Source organism: Arachis ipaensis, chromosome B2, assembly GCF_059453495.1.
Source record: "Arachis ipaensis isolate K30076 ecotype BB chromosome B2, ASM5945349v1, whole genome shotgun sequence".
NCBI classification, from domain to species: domain Eukaryota; kingdom Viridiplantae; phylum Streptophyta; class Magnoliopsida; order Fabales; family Fabaceae; genus Arachis; species Arachis ipaensis.
In genome coordinates this window covers 64,917,140-64,931,957 of record NC_142437.1, presented here as the reverse complement: position 1 = coordinate 64,931,957, position 14,818 = coordinate 64,917,140, and the positions used below count along the sequence as shown (strand labels likewise).

At 32.5% G+C, this 14,818-nt stretch overlaps 1 protein-coding gene across 1 annotated transcript; it reads left to right on the top strand.

Moving 5' to 3' along the window:
- Positions 1 to 2,043: 2,043 nt before the first annotated feature.
- On the top strand, positions 2,044 to 3,012 carry LOC148574177 (uncharacterized). The gene is made up of 4 exons (XM_088505863.1): positions 2,044 to 2,075; positions 2,316 to 2,563; positions 2,658 to 2,763; positions 2,862 to 3,012. The coding sequence occupies exons 1-4, from the start codon at positions 2,044 to 2,046 to the stop codon at positions 2,977 to 2,979; spliced, it is 504 nt and encodes a 167-aa protein (XP_088361989.1). The 3' UTR covers positions 2,980 to 3,012.
- The last annotated feature ends 11,806 nt before the right edge of the window (positions 3,013 to 14,818 follow it).

The window sequence follows — 14,818 nt, the reverse complement described above, 5'->3', positions numbered from 1 at the left end:
TCTACCTTAAATTGAATGATTATCTCTTGGATCTCTTAATTAGGATCTTCGTGGTATAAGCTAGATTGATGGCGGCATTCATGAGAGTCCGAAAAGTCTAAACCTTGTCCGTGGTATTCCGAGTAGGACTCTGGGATTGAATGACTGTGACGAACTCCAAACTCGCGAGTGCTGGGCGTAGTGACAGACGCAAAAGGATAGTAAATTCTATTCCAGTATGATCGAGAACTTCCAAGATGATTAGCCATGCAGTGACAGCGCATCGGACCATTTTCACAGAGAGGAATAGGATGCAACCATCGACAAGGGTGATGCCTCCAGACGATTAGCCGTGCTGTGACAGAGCATTTGGACCATTTTTTCGAGAGGATTGAAAGTAGCCATTGGCACCGGTGACATCCTTACATAAAGCCAGCCATAGAAAGGAGTAAGACTGATTGGATGAAGACAGTAGGAAAGCAGAGGTTCAGAGGAATGAATGCATCTCCATACGCTTATCTGAAATTCTCACCAATGATTTACATAAGTATTTCTATCCTTCTTTTATTACTAAATTTCGAAAACTGCATAACTATTTTATATCCGCCTGACTGAGATTTACAAGGTGACCATAGCTTGCTTCATACCAACAATCTCCGTGGGATTCGACCCTTACTCACGTAAGGTATTACTTTGACAACCCAGTGCACTTGCTGGTTAGTTGTATCGAAGTTGTGACAAATTATGAATTGAGATTAGAGCACCAAGCTTTTGGAACCATTACCAGAGATCACAATTTTGTGCACCAGTTTTACAGAAACAATCTAAAAGATAATAATGTAAATTGAGTAAAGAGAAAATTTATAAATGTGGCAAGTAAAAAAAATTAAATTTAAAAATAGAAACTATTAAGAAGTCAATTAGGAATTAGTATTAGAATTTTAAATTTTAAATTTTTAAATAGAGTTTTCTAATTAGCTAGTACAAATTTTAAATTTTTAAATAAAATTTCTTAAATTAATTCAATTTTGTCGGAACAACATTAGAAACAGAATTAAGTATAGAAGAATGTCAAATTAAAATTTTCTTTTAAATAGTATAAATAACCTCACATTTTAATAAGACTGGTAATTTTATTTACTTTAATATCATCTTTTGTAATTAGCATAGTAGCTTATAAATTATATAAAGTTTTAAAAAATATTCTCAAACCTAATTGCTTACTTAAAAATTCAAAAAAAAGTATATTTGAATTTAAATTTAAAATTTTAAATATAATACTTTAATTAAAAATTATAATTAAATTTTTTTAAAATAAGTACACATTAAATTTTTGTAAAAGCATATGTGGATCTGTAGCATTCACATTGGCCGTACGACCAGTCTAGAGTATCTATAATATGACTTATAGTAGTCAAGACAATACAAACAACATTCTGAAAAAAAAAAACTTAATGATTTAAATTCCCTGAATTTGGTGAGTTTTTAAATCTAAAAGGTATATCTAAATAAATAAGATGAATAAACAAAAATAATCAATATACAACAGATTTAAATTAATTTTTTCTTCAACTTTTTTACAGAAAAGAAAATTACCGTATCTAATTCTTTTAACTGCTCAATGATTTTGCCTTGATAAAATTTTAAGAATGCTGTTCTTTCCTTTAGCAAATTCACAAATCGAGGCACAAGAACCCTTTTAATCGAGGTGTGTATTTTTTTCTCCCAAAAATTGATAAACAAAAATCAAAGAACAATTAGATGGGATAAATAAACAAATTTAAAATATAAATAATATAAATTTAAAATAAAATAAAAAATATTAGTAGAAAACTCATCTTCATCGAGCCAAACCATCTCAATTGAGTATGGCAATGAAGAATTTACGTAACTTGATAGTGTCCATAACCGTATCACTCGTATACGTACACACAAATTGTTGATTGTAGGATTGATTTTTGCGATTTTGTGAATACTAGCCATTGGAATAAATTGAGAAATTTTAGATTTTGGATGTATGTAAAGAAGGCTATGGATTCCTTGCTCCCACATTTTTGTAGGAGTATGATTAACCTACATCAAAATAATTACAAAATGTACCCCTTTTTTTTTTGAAAAATTTATTAATTACATTTTGACCCCTCAAATTATTAGTTTTTAACTTTTCTTCCTTTCCCTTTTTGTGGTACGAGAAACTGAGAGAGATTACTGATTCTTGGAGAGCATAAACCAGGTTGAAGCCTTTTTTTCCTTCCCTAACTCTGCCCTCACTCTCCCCTCTCCTTAGAGTTCTTGGAAAATCCTAACTCTGTCATCCCCTTTCTTTTTGATTTCAGATTCAGGGGCTTTCAGAGAAGAGAAGCAGTTAGGGTTTTCATCCAACTGCAATCCCTGCCATTCTCATCCCCTTTCTCTGCTGCAAATTTCTGCGACCTGCTTCCGCCGACGCGCCACGCCTCCGCCGCCGCGGCGCCCTGCTTCCGCCTCGCCCTGCTTCCGCCACCGCGCCATGCCTCCCCACGCCTCCCACGCTCAATAAGACAAGAGGTTTCTGCGGCCCTAAATCGCTCAACTGGTTCATCAGGTATACATTTTTCTAGCCGTAAATTTTGTCTTTCTACCCGTATCATTCATTAATTCATTAGCTCTAAGACCAAGTTGAATTGATTTAATCACAGGAACACGTGACCATGATTCACCAGATGATAAATCCAAATGGGAATGCGTGAGGAAAGGGGTTTGCTGCATTTGCTGCGAAAGCAATATTGATTCTCTCTTGTACAGGTAAACTATTCAGTATCATTTTGATACATCAGCAGCCAATTTCGCTCTCGAGTTTAATCTCTTAACAAGCATTTTGTTTTTTGGTTTTTTCCTTGCAGATGTGGGCACATGTGCACATGTTCTAACTGTGCTAATGATTTGCACCGAAGTGGAAGGAAGTGTCCAATGTGTCAAGCACCAGTTGTTGAAGTAATTCGTGCTTATTCCATACTATAGTTTAGACATTAAAAAGGGGTTACATATAGCCAAATTTACAGAATCTGCACAAGTTTTTATTTCCTGGAGATTTCCAGGTACCTGAATTTTAAGTTGATGTCCTTCTCCGTCCTTTTGCTTCTTGATGTGATTACCTGTATTTATGTCAACTTGTTAAGTGCAACAATGGAACAGTTGATGGCAATTTTTTGAGGGCCATATTTATGAAATAAATAAAGTAAATATCGGTTTTGATTTTGAGTGATTGGATTTCCTTCACTTGTTTTCAAATTTTATAGTACTTATGATGTAAAGTTGCATTTTCGATTGGTAGTGTGTATAGCGTGGAGGTTTCTTGATGAGCAGAGTTACTAATTTCATTTTCTTTGGGTTGAGGAGTCACTTCTTGAACTGGAATAATCCTCACATTTTCTTCTCCCACAACCTCGTTACCTGTCTGAATATCTTTGTTGTTCCTTCTTGTTCTTTTGCTACTGCTGCCCACAATCGAAACTTGAACACTTTCTTGCACAACTTTCCTAGTGGATTTGATCACCACCTTCTGACCACGCTTTGGACCCATTCTTCCCTTCCCTTTAAAGCTTCTTTGCAGATGTTGATAGACAAACTATGAAGGTTAATGGAGTATGTAATTTTTCACTTTCTATTTTATCTTATATAACCAGCCAAACTCATTTGTTCTTTTTTCAGAAATGATTGAAAATTTGGTATCTTATTGTGATGGGGAATCTTAGTTCTTAATCTTAACCATGTTATGTATTTGGCTCCTTTTGAAAGATACTACAAAGTAGAACAATTTTTTGCCATCGTTCTTGGTTGGCCATGAATTGATCTTAATCTTCTGTTGGCATATAAATTAAGTATTCAGTACCAGGAGCTCCGCAACTTGCAAGGAAGGTAAGAGATCTACTTCAAAAATTCGGCTTCAGCGCGGTGGAAGAAGACAGAAGGAGGGGGCTAGATCATGGTGTTTGGGTTCCATTGATGTTGATGTACCATTGTTTTATGTAATTTAATTTATACAGTTCTTACCTAGTGAGATAAGATTTCGGTGTTGTTAACGTTATCTCATGCAAGTTTGATAAAGAAATCTTCTTATTTGTTTTCTTCTCCTTGTTATGTACTGTTGTTGATATTTTGACATGTATTTTCCTTTACTCATTAGAAGAAGCTAAATATAAGTTTTTCATTGTTGCACAAATAATAATTCCAATACATAAGGCTACCATAATGTTCAAAACCGAAGTCTCCTGGGTCATGTGACTGGTTTCATCGTTATTTACGGAAATATATAGGTTATGAATAATTTATATTAACCGATAAAGTAAAGAAAATTAGTAATATAGAATTGTAATATATAAAAGGATAAATTAGTGTAAAAATAAATGAAACATAGCTTAGTACTTTGTCTTTCAAAGAAACTATTAAAAATATCTAAAAAGATAATTCCTTATTCCCAAATGTCTTCATGCTCTGTTTCTACCTTGGTCCTATATTGCCAAGCATTTTCTTGTATTACGAGGCACAAATTGTTGTACTCCTCTAAAACCAGATCTACGGCAAGTCTCATTCGTTTTGGAAGTGTGTTGAAAAAATTATGTTAAAAATACTTTCTTATAAATATGACCTGAATATTGAAGTCATCTTGTAAAGTACATTCTCTCATCTAACTGGTCACCCAAACTCCGCTATCATTCCTATGATAAAAAGCATTCAACAAATAGTTATTATATACATATAAGATATAATCTATTGAACGAGTTATGATATTTTAAAAAAAAATTTAATATTAGACTTACGATCTATTTTTTTGAGTGGGTAGGCCAAAAGGTGTCATAGGCCAAAAAGTGGAGCAATCTACAACTTTAGACTTATCATCATCAAAAATATGATCATCTAACATCGCTTCTAAATAAGTTGCCTTTACAAGAGTGAATTCATGACAAAAAAAAACTGTGAATTGTAAATGATTTAAATTGACTAAGAGTAATAGTTACAACAAATGGTTATTTAAATTGTTAAGTGTTTATAGATGATTGAGTACTGATTTAGAACAAATAATTACCACTTTAATTTCGTTCCTTTTGCGTTGTTGATGTTTTTCGACACAAGGCAGTGAATCCAATATGATTAGATGACGACTCGTAAAGTCAACAATAACCAGATACCAATGTAGTTCTTCACAGACAGGGATAAAAACCTGCAAAAAACCTTAAATCATTATAAACACTAAAAAAAATTAACAGTATATTAATGGGAAATAAATTGGTCACTTGTACCCTAGCGACGTGGCTAATTTTCAGTGAAATATATGCTCCAAGGAAATCAGAGATAACCTCAGCTGGTGTGTATTTGTCGCTTAAAGCATATCGTTGCATACAAAAAAAAATTGTTAAATGAAAATATGTCTTCAATTTAACAGCTATTTTTGAATTGATAATTTAATTATACACTTTACTCGTGTGAGTACATAGCATAGTTTAGTCTATAAAAAAGAACTTCCTTAAAACACCTACTTGTAACATAGGATGGTAGTGAAGTCACAAGATATGGAAGCTGTGATATGTTTAAGAACTAATAACCAGAGCAGAAATGAACTAGATATGTCACCTATATGGTATACAATAAATCAAGTGCTACTTCATCCTAACCTTTTGATGTTATCAAATAGTGATCTGCTAGAGTGAAGACTCAAAGAATCCAGATGAAGTATGATTGGCCCTGATTCATCACCTTTATCCGGGATACAAATAATGATCAAGCTCCAATTAAGACTGAATACATGAAACATTACAAGAAAAAGAATCCAGAAATGAGAGAATAGACAAGAGAGATTAAAATATAACAATAAAAATGACCCTGCTGCCAATATAAAATTGAGCATGAAGTGCATTCATAGGAGCACAGAAAACATAACTATAAAAATTTACAGTTAAATAACCAATTCTTTATTTGTTTTTTCTTACCAGTTTTTCTTCTCCCACTATTTATTCTAATATGAAAAACTCATAAGGCAGAAGAGACTTAAAATATATCAAAGAAAAACTTATTAAATAAGCTAAAAATTCTGACTATTTATGATGTGTTTTTATGTTCAACTTGGCACAAATGGTACTAGGAACCTGGGAGGTGAATTAGCCATCCTTACACATTTGGTTTACGCATATTCCTAACTCCTAAGCAATATGGCACTAATACCTGTATGATTCTTAAATGAATTCAGGATCTGGAAAAACCACAATTTGTACAAAGTATGTATATTATCATCAGAAGAAGGGCTAGAAGCCAGCACTTGTATGTGCAGATACATTCAGAGCTGGTGCATTTGATCAATTGAAGCAATAACATATACAAATAAAATTATTTTCAATGAAAATACTGAATAGATCTCTAAGTTTTTATTGCAAGCATAATTAAATTTCTTGACTATTGAGAAAAAAATGAATTCCTAATCGAACGCCAAAAAGCGGAGAAAGCGCATCAATCATCAAACCACAACACCAAGAAATCTAATCAAAACGATAAAATGTGTACCAAGATGCATTAATCTAGATATACCAAAATTTTCACATGGAAGATAACGTTATCTAATATAAGTAGTTAATCTTACTTGGAGAGACAGATTTACATATAATAATAACACAATAATAAGATGGAAAGGGTGGACAATTTAGTCTCAAGATTATGGAGGCTAAAGGAAAAGCAGTCAGTCCTACAAATTAACGTACCATTCCTGGGCGTTGATTATTTATATCATGAGGTGACTATCTGTCATGACCAGCCAAATGAGAAATTATGCTCTCCAAGAAATCTAATCTCTCTCAGTTTCTCGTCTTGCGCGGCATCAAATAGTATGCAGCATTAAACATCACACACTCAAACTTATCAGATTAGAAGGGTCTAGATTTCCCTCCAAACAAAATTACTAGAATCTTCTCTCATTTTCTATCTTTTCTATAGAGATTTACAGAAAGATTACAGAACAAGCCCATAGCAATTTTCAACGAAGATTTTGAAGATAAGGACTTGTTAAGATTCTTAGGCGTGTTAAATTAGCTCAAATCCCTTCCTACTCTAGCAGTAATCTACTAATTCAATATATAAACAACAAACACAATCTATTTACACAGCAAAGCTATAAGCTGTGATTCTATCAAATTAATTCATGCAATTTAATTAAGTCCTAACCAATCAAAAAGTGAACCACAGTGGGGAAGAAACTTAGTTGAATGCAATCAAAATCATTTAACATCAATTTTTCCCTTTTAAACTTTCCAAATTTACACATAACCTGGATAGTTTATTCTTTCTTTAAAAAAAAGTTATGGAATCAACTACCAAGTTTAAGATATGCATATTTGGTTAAAATTCATTGCATTTCAAAAGTCCAAAAAAAATTTACAAGAATGAACTGCTAACATACCTTTTTCTGATTTGCGGCTTTTCTAGGAAGGTATTTTCCTCTATCCTCCCTTCCTACTTTAGCCAATGCAGACCTTTCTTCCTTGCTCCGCCTTTGCTTTACATGAACCTAGAAGGTGCATGAATATTTTCAATCAGAGGGTAGTATGAAATTTAAAAAACCACCACATAAACACCATCTCATTTAGTTATAGTTGTGTTTTTCTCTTTTTGCATAGATTGCAGATAGATATCATCCAGATACCAAATAAGACAACCTAAAGTACTTACTTCAAATATCGCGCTGTCTATTCGCTTCAAACTTAGTTTATCAGAATTTGGAACCTTATTTCTTGCTTCATGTTCTTCCTACAAATTACCATAAAAAAATTGAAACTGACTTCTGACTAAAAGCTATTACGGTTAGAAATAGATATTACCGAACAAGAAATGGGCAAACCTTTTGGAAATCAGCAAACTTTCTTTTCTTTGCTGAGTCTTTCTTTCTTCTATTCGTACCTACACTTTCATCATCACCAGAATTGTTTCTGAAACGCCGCACAAAAGTATGGTAAGTATAAATTGCCAAGTATAAGCATGCAAAGGGAGAAACAGATTATAGCCAAAGAATGAGCAAACCACAAAGTAATACAAATATGTTCACCTCAGCGGTGAAAATTAGCATTCATGTCCTCCCAGGGGATTCATTGCCACCGAGGGTTTCAAGAAAGCCAGAAGGATCAATTTTCGCTTTCTCAATGACAGAAAGTACAGACAGAACCTTCTCTGCTGCTACCTTTCTCGTCTTAGCTACATCTTTTAGCACTTTTACACTTTCCTCTACTTCCTAAGCAGACATGAAAATAAATAACTAAAGCATATCAAATTCAAATCAAAACACCAAGGAAACTCGAAGCAGGGCAAAAATCATTGCCTGAAAAGCTACCCTAAGGATTCAAAATTCATCATCTTGACTATTCTAAAAGAATCAAACCGAACTGAAAAGAAGGCAGAGGAAAAAGTATACCTTGCTGGGTTTGTCGTCCTCAACAAGAAGTGGGGTTGAGAAAAGTTGTCCTATTTCAGTATCATCAAGGGTCGCTCTGGTTCTCGTTTATTCTCTGCGAAATTTAACAGGGTGGTGATACTGATAATTCGTTCCTCCGAGTCTGTGAGGAGCGGCGGCAGACGCAGGGAGCGGCGGCGTCTGATGCGTGTTGTGGCGGCGAGAATAGGCGAACTAGAGATACAACAGAGGAAGAAGATGAGAAAATGGCGTTGATTGAAATTGAATCTATAAACCCTAGCAGACCTCTCTTCTTCTTTGAATCTGAAACTAAAAGATAAAGGGAAAAAGTATAAATAACAAAAGTTAAAAGGATCAAAATCTATTTAATAAATTTTTCAAAAAAAAATGGGGTACATTTTGTAATTATTTTTATGATGGTTAATGATAAACCTACAAAAATGTAGGAGCAAGGAATCCATGGCCTGTAAAGAAAGGGTTTGATATACTTTGAATTGTGGTGCTATACATATTTCATAACTTATACTCTTATAGTTGACTCATAGTTAAAATTTTTTAAATTTGATTGACTTTAATTTAAATTTGAATTAAATTTACAGATAAAATAAATAAATATATTAACAATTTTTAAAATTCTAAATTAATGTAAATATATTTAAATTTATGTATGTAGCTGCAATTTTTGAAAAAAAATATACAAAATTTAAAAAATAGTGCTAAAAAGAATCAACAAATTTTTAAAAAAAATGTTAAAATTTAAAAAATAACAACATAAGTAAAACAATTTAAAATTTAAAAAGTAACAACCTAAGTACAACAATCTAAGATTTAAAAAATAACCTAAATAAAATCATTTAAATTTAAAAAATAACAACTTAAGTATAATAACCTAAACAAATAATTTAAAATTTGAAAATAACAACCTAAACAAATAATCATTTATAATTTATAAATATAAATCTAAAAATTTCTAATGATAACGCCTAAGTAAATAAACTCTCAAGACTCACTCAACATATGAACGCCACGTCAGTATATGAACTCTACATTTGTATTACTATAAAGATTATTTTTATATTAGATATTTGTGTTATTTTTGTTTTTGAACTCTCTCAGCTAGCCCACCAAATAACAGGTGAGACATAGCAGACATTTTCATTTGCCACCCGTGTGTAAACTTTTTGAAATTTTTTCTCCCTTGATGGAAGGTGTGGTGGAAACTTTTTGAAATTTTTTCTCCCTTGATGGAAGGTAAACTTCTTGAACGAAGTATGGATTAAGAAGGCACGCGGACTTAAACAGGAATATGGGGGCAGTGGACATGAGAGTGGATCCCCTTATTATGGGTGAAGGTGCACCTCTATTTATATTTTAGAGGTATGTCGTATATCATGAAAGATGCAAAAGTAGTGTTTGAGTTGTTAGCTCATAACTTTGTTGTGCCTTGCTTGTTGACATTGACGAAGTTTGAAAAGAAAAAGGGAAGTGGGGGAGGGGGAGGGGGAGGAGGGTTTACCTGAAAAATTACATAGCATTTATATTAAAACAAAATTTAAAAATATAAATATTTCTAAAATTTACTACAAATATGACAATAAATGAATAATTTTATCGATAAAAGATTGTAAATATAACTATTGTTGAAATTATATTTAATTGTTTTTAAATATTAATATTTTTTAAGCTACCAAAAAAAATTAACTTTTTTCTTAAAATTGCATTTTCTTATTTTTCGTTATTATAGTTATAGAAAAATTAAAATATATGAATTGAATGGAAAAATTATTGTTCAAATAATAAATATTAAAAATTACAATAATTATTGAATGTTTAAATATATTTATCTAAAAAAATTTCAATCAAAAGACTTATAAAAAATAAAATAATGTTAAATTAAATATATAAGAAAAAAAGAAATAAAAATTACTACAAGCTTAAAGCGTTAGTGTTTCAGTTGTACAGAAAAAAAAAGAAAAATAACTATTTGTACCCATAAGCTTTACGAACGCCGACAAAAGTACCCATTAAAGAAGGAAACTAATGTTGTATCCATTAAAGATGGATTCCGTATGACAAAAGTAGCCAAATCCTAAATTTATGTTGACTTTTTAATAAAATTTCAGAATTATCCCCACCATTATCTTCAACCACTCCTCTCTTCTTTTTCAAATCTCAAATACCTCCATTGCCTAAAAACCTAATCTCAATACCTAAAAACTCCAAATTATCATTTTTCTAACCCTAATCTCAATACTCCTTTCAACAAATTTCAACCATCTCTTTATTCTTTTCATCAATTTTACCACCTCCTTCACCAACACCATCATCACTGCCACCGTCACCAACCATCAGCCTCATCTTCCTCCTTCTCCACTGTCACAGCCATAAACAACAACTTCACTCTAACTTTTAATTTTACTTCTCATCATCACTTCTCCAATCTCAAATTCTATCAACACTCCATTACCGCCATTACCATCACTACCCTTCCTCCATCACTTTCAATACAATATCAGAAGGAGAAGCACCTTTGGATGCTAAAAATTAAAACTTTAGCAAGATCACTTTGGTGGAGTTGCATGTGAGTAACACAAGAATCTTGCACATAATGGTGGTGATTTGGGAGAGTGAGAAAGTTCAACTTCGTTAATTATATAATGAATTTGTAATTTATACTATTGTAAATATAGGACCTTTTTTCATGGAGTCCATGAGCTTGAAGTGGACCTAGGAGAAGTTGAATCGCACCACAGGACCTTGCACGCTGGATCTCGGTTCAGTCTCACTTCCGGAGCTTTTCCATCTAGCGTTGTGTGGGAACGGATGGATTGCCTGATTGCTTGTTGTCGTCTTTGTCATTGTTAGCGTGGAAAGATGGCGGCAGTGGTGGTTAGTAGAGTAGTAGAGAATAGAAGGTGGTTAAGGTAGTGGCAATGGAGGTGTTTGAGATTTGGGAAAGAAAAGAGAAGGAGTTGAAGATAAAGGATGGGGTAATTCTGGAATTTTATTAAAAAGTCAATATAAATTTAGGATTTGGGTACTTTTATCATACGGAATTCATCTTTGATAGATACAACGTTAGTTTCCTTCTTTAATAGGTACTTTTGTCAACATTCGTAAAGTTCATGGGTACAAATGGTTGTTTTTTCCAGAAAAAAATTACTAAACCAAAAAAGAGGTTGATCTCACTCATTATCATTAATAAAGTAGGCAAGAAAATTAAAAAAATTATGTTTTTATTTATTCAGTTCATACTTGAGAATAATTTAGTGTCTAACATATATTTTAAAATGATTTTTTATATATCTTTTATTTTTTATTATATAAAAAAATATGAGAATAGTTTAATATCTAAATTATTTTTTTAAAATGCTTTTTATTATGTATAATTTATAAAATAAAATATTTTTTATTTATTAAGTTGATTAATTCTAAATTTATTATTACTATATTTTGATAAAAGAATTTAAATTATTAACGTATTTTGTAAATATTTAAATATTATTTTAATTTTTTAAAAGTATTTTTTCAAAAATAAAGTGCACCATGATATGGATAAACCCTTAAACTCTAATAAAAAAAATCCATTAACTCCATAATGTTAAGTCAATCTTCAATTCTCCATTTGATAAAGAATGAAAGCACTTTGAACTTTGGAGAGATTCATAACTGCATAAGCGCGTCTAGTATATAAGTATATACAATGAGAAAAGAACAAAGATTCGAACTCAGATGTTCATGCAGTTGACTTGGAAAAATAAAAATGACTAACTAAATTATTGGACAAAGAATACCATATACAATATTATTACTAATTTTGTTATAAAATATTTTGGGGGGCCATGGTTTATCCAAGGTTCTGAAAATCGAACCGATTATCGAACCGCTCTAGTTATTAGTTAATGGTTCATAAGTTTAATCGGTTCGACTGTAATTGAACCAAAAAAATCGTTTTATAATAAAATAATAAATAAAATATAAATAAACACATTAAAACATAATTATAGTTTAATATAAACTTTAAAATATCATCCAAATTAAAAGTACTATATAAACCAGAATATTATGATCTCATTCAAATACAAACTCAAGTCAAATAACAAAAACAACCAACTAAACATAAAATGCCAACATCCAAATTTGTCATCAATCATATTTATTCATATTCACAATTTTATCACAAAAATTGAATTCAGTGAAACCATTTATCCACTTCAAATGAAAATGGCAAATAAAACACCTGCTCTGAGAACATTAGCAACAGCATCCTCTGCTGATTTTGCATACTTCTGATATTCATAAACAATGGCCACTACATGTTACGATTTAATATTAGGAAGAGTACTAGTTATGCCCATTAGAATTACTTAGGGTTTTAAGAATATAGATAAGAGACTTTTATCAATGTATTAAAGAAATTAATGAGTTGATATTGAACTTGGTTCAATTTGGAGTTTTTCTCCCTAACTCAAAGAGGGAGTTCTAATATTCGTGCTCTCGTTTAGAGGTTTCTTCCATTTTTCAAGGAAAAAAAATAACTCGACAATCTGAAGATACATTTTCAATATTGGATGGAAAAGATGGTTATGGATGGACACCTGAGGAGCAGAGATTCATAGAGGTAGAAAGAGGTTTGAAAGGAAAAGCTCTAAGATGGTTCAGTTATGGAAGGCGCTCAATCCATTTGCCAATTTGGAAACATTCAAAATTGCGTTCTATCATCGCTACTAACCGGATATGCGTCCAAGCTTGCCAGAAATTTGCTGGAATGAAATTGCAGAATGGAAAATTGAGTGGGAAGAGATTAAAGCTAGACTAAAGCAACAACAGAAACCACCACAAATCGATCAAGAAGCAACCAAATCTCAGCTATCAACAGAACAAGACTCGCAGTAGCATCAACAGAAATTCAAGAAAAAAGAGAGGCTGAAATCGATACAAATTCAGATTCAACAAGCAATTTAGCAACAAATCCAACAGCAGATCACAAATTCAATTTCACAAGATCAGTTCACAAATCAACAAGTCCAGAATATGAAATTGACGAAGAAGAAGAATCAGATTTCAATTTTGAATTTCAACCACAACAACAGTAAGAAGAATCAAACAGAAATTGCAGATCAAGCACAAATTCAAAATTCAAATCCAGAAATTCAATAAAAAATAACTCTAAATCTTCTAAATCCTCTAAGTGATTAAGCATTAAAAAAAACCTAAGCAAGATCTAGAATGAATAAACTAAATCATACTAATCTAATCAAGCAAAGGAGGAAAGGGACATCTCTGAATCTGAACCACAAATGAACAAAAAAAAGGCAAGAAAATAATTATTACTTTCAGTATGAGACTCTGAGAAGTGAGCAATGAGCAGAGTATAAGGGAGAAGGAGCAAGAACGCTAGTGATGAGAAGGTGAGGGCGACGGTCAACTAGGCAATGAGCACGACGACCCACGACGTACGACGGACGACGGGCTACCAGGAGAATATACAGGCGGACGCACCGATTGTTTAACGCTGAGTCGAGCCTTGCGGCGGTGGGGGAGATTGTAACCTAAGGTTGAGAGTTGAGAGAGGAAGGACTGAGGATTGGGGGAATGGCTTGGGGGAGAGTGGCTGGAGATGACAGTTGTTACAGCGGGGTGGCACGGCAGTGGCTGGATAGAGCAAGTGACAGAGTCATGGAGGAGCTCGAAGGCCAGATTTTGCTGCGGGTAGTGTGAGTGAGTGAGTGCTCAAGGACGGGAGAAGAGGATTAGGTTTTGACGGAAAATCTGAAAATTGGCCGGGTCCCGGTTCGGTTCGATTGGCCGTTCCCAGCCGGTTCGACGGTTCGATAACGGTTTTTAAAAAGGGCGGTTATGACTTCTGTCCGAATCGGAAACTTTAACGGTTCACAGTTCGACCGGTTCAAACCGATTTTTAGAACCTTGGGTTTATGGCCAAAATAAAGCTCCGCCCGCTATGATACATATACACTAATACGGACACCGGACACGATACCATACGGAACATGTTAACACACAAATTTTAAAATTTTATAAGATACACATATATATAAAATATAAAGTATTTTTAGATAAATCGTAACGATATTTTTATATTTTATTAATATTAAAATATAAATTAGTTTTTAATTATTTTTAATATTTTATTTTAATTATATAAAGTATTTAAAATATTTTTTATTTTCATAAATAATAATATATAATACATATTAAGAATAAGACTGAACATGCTGATACGTGATGGTATTTAGGTGCGTCTAAGTATGTCAGGAGAAGAATTCTTTATTTTTTATTTTTTTAAATTAAGACACGGTTAGACATAATAAATACGCGTGTCGAATAAGTATCGATGCGTATTGTATCCAACACGCAAATATGACAACTCAGCGAAGTGCTCGTGCTTTA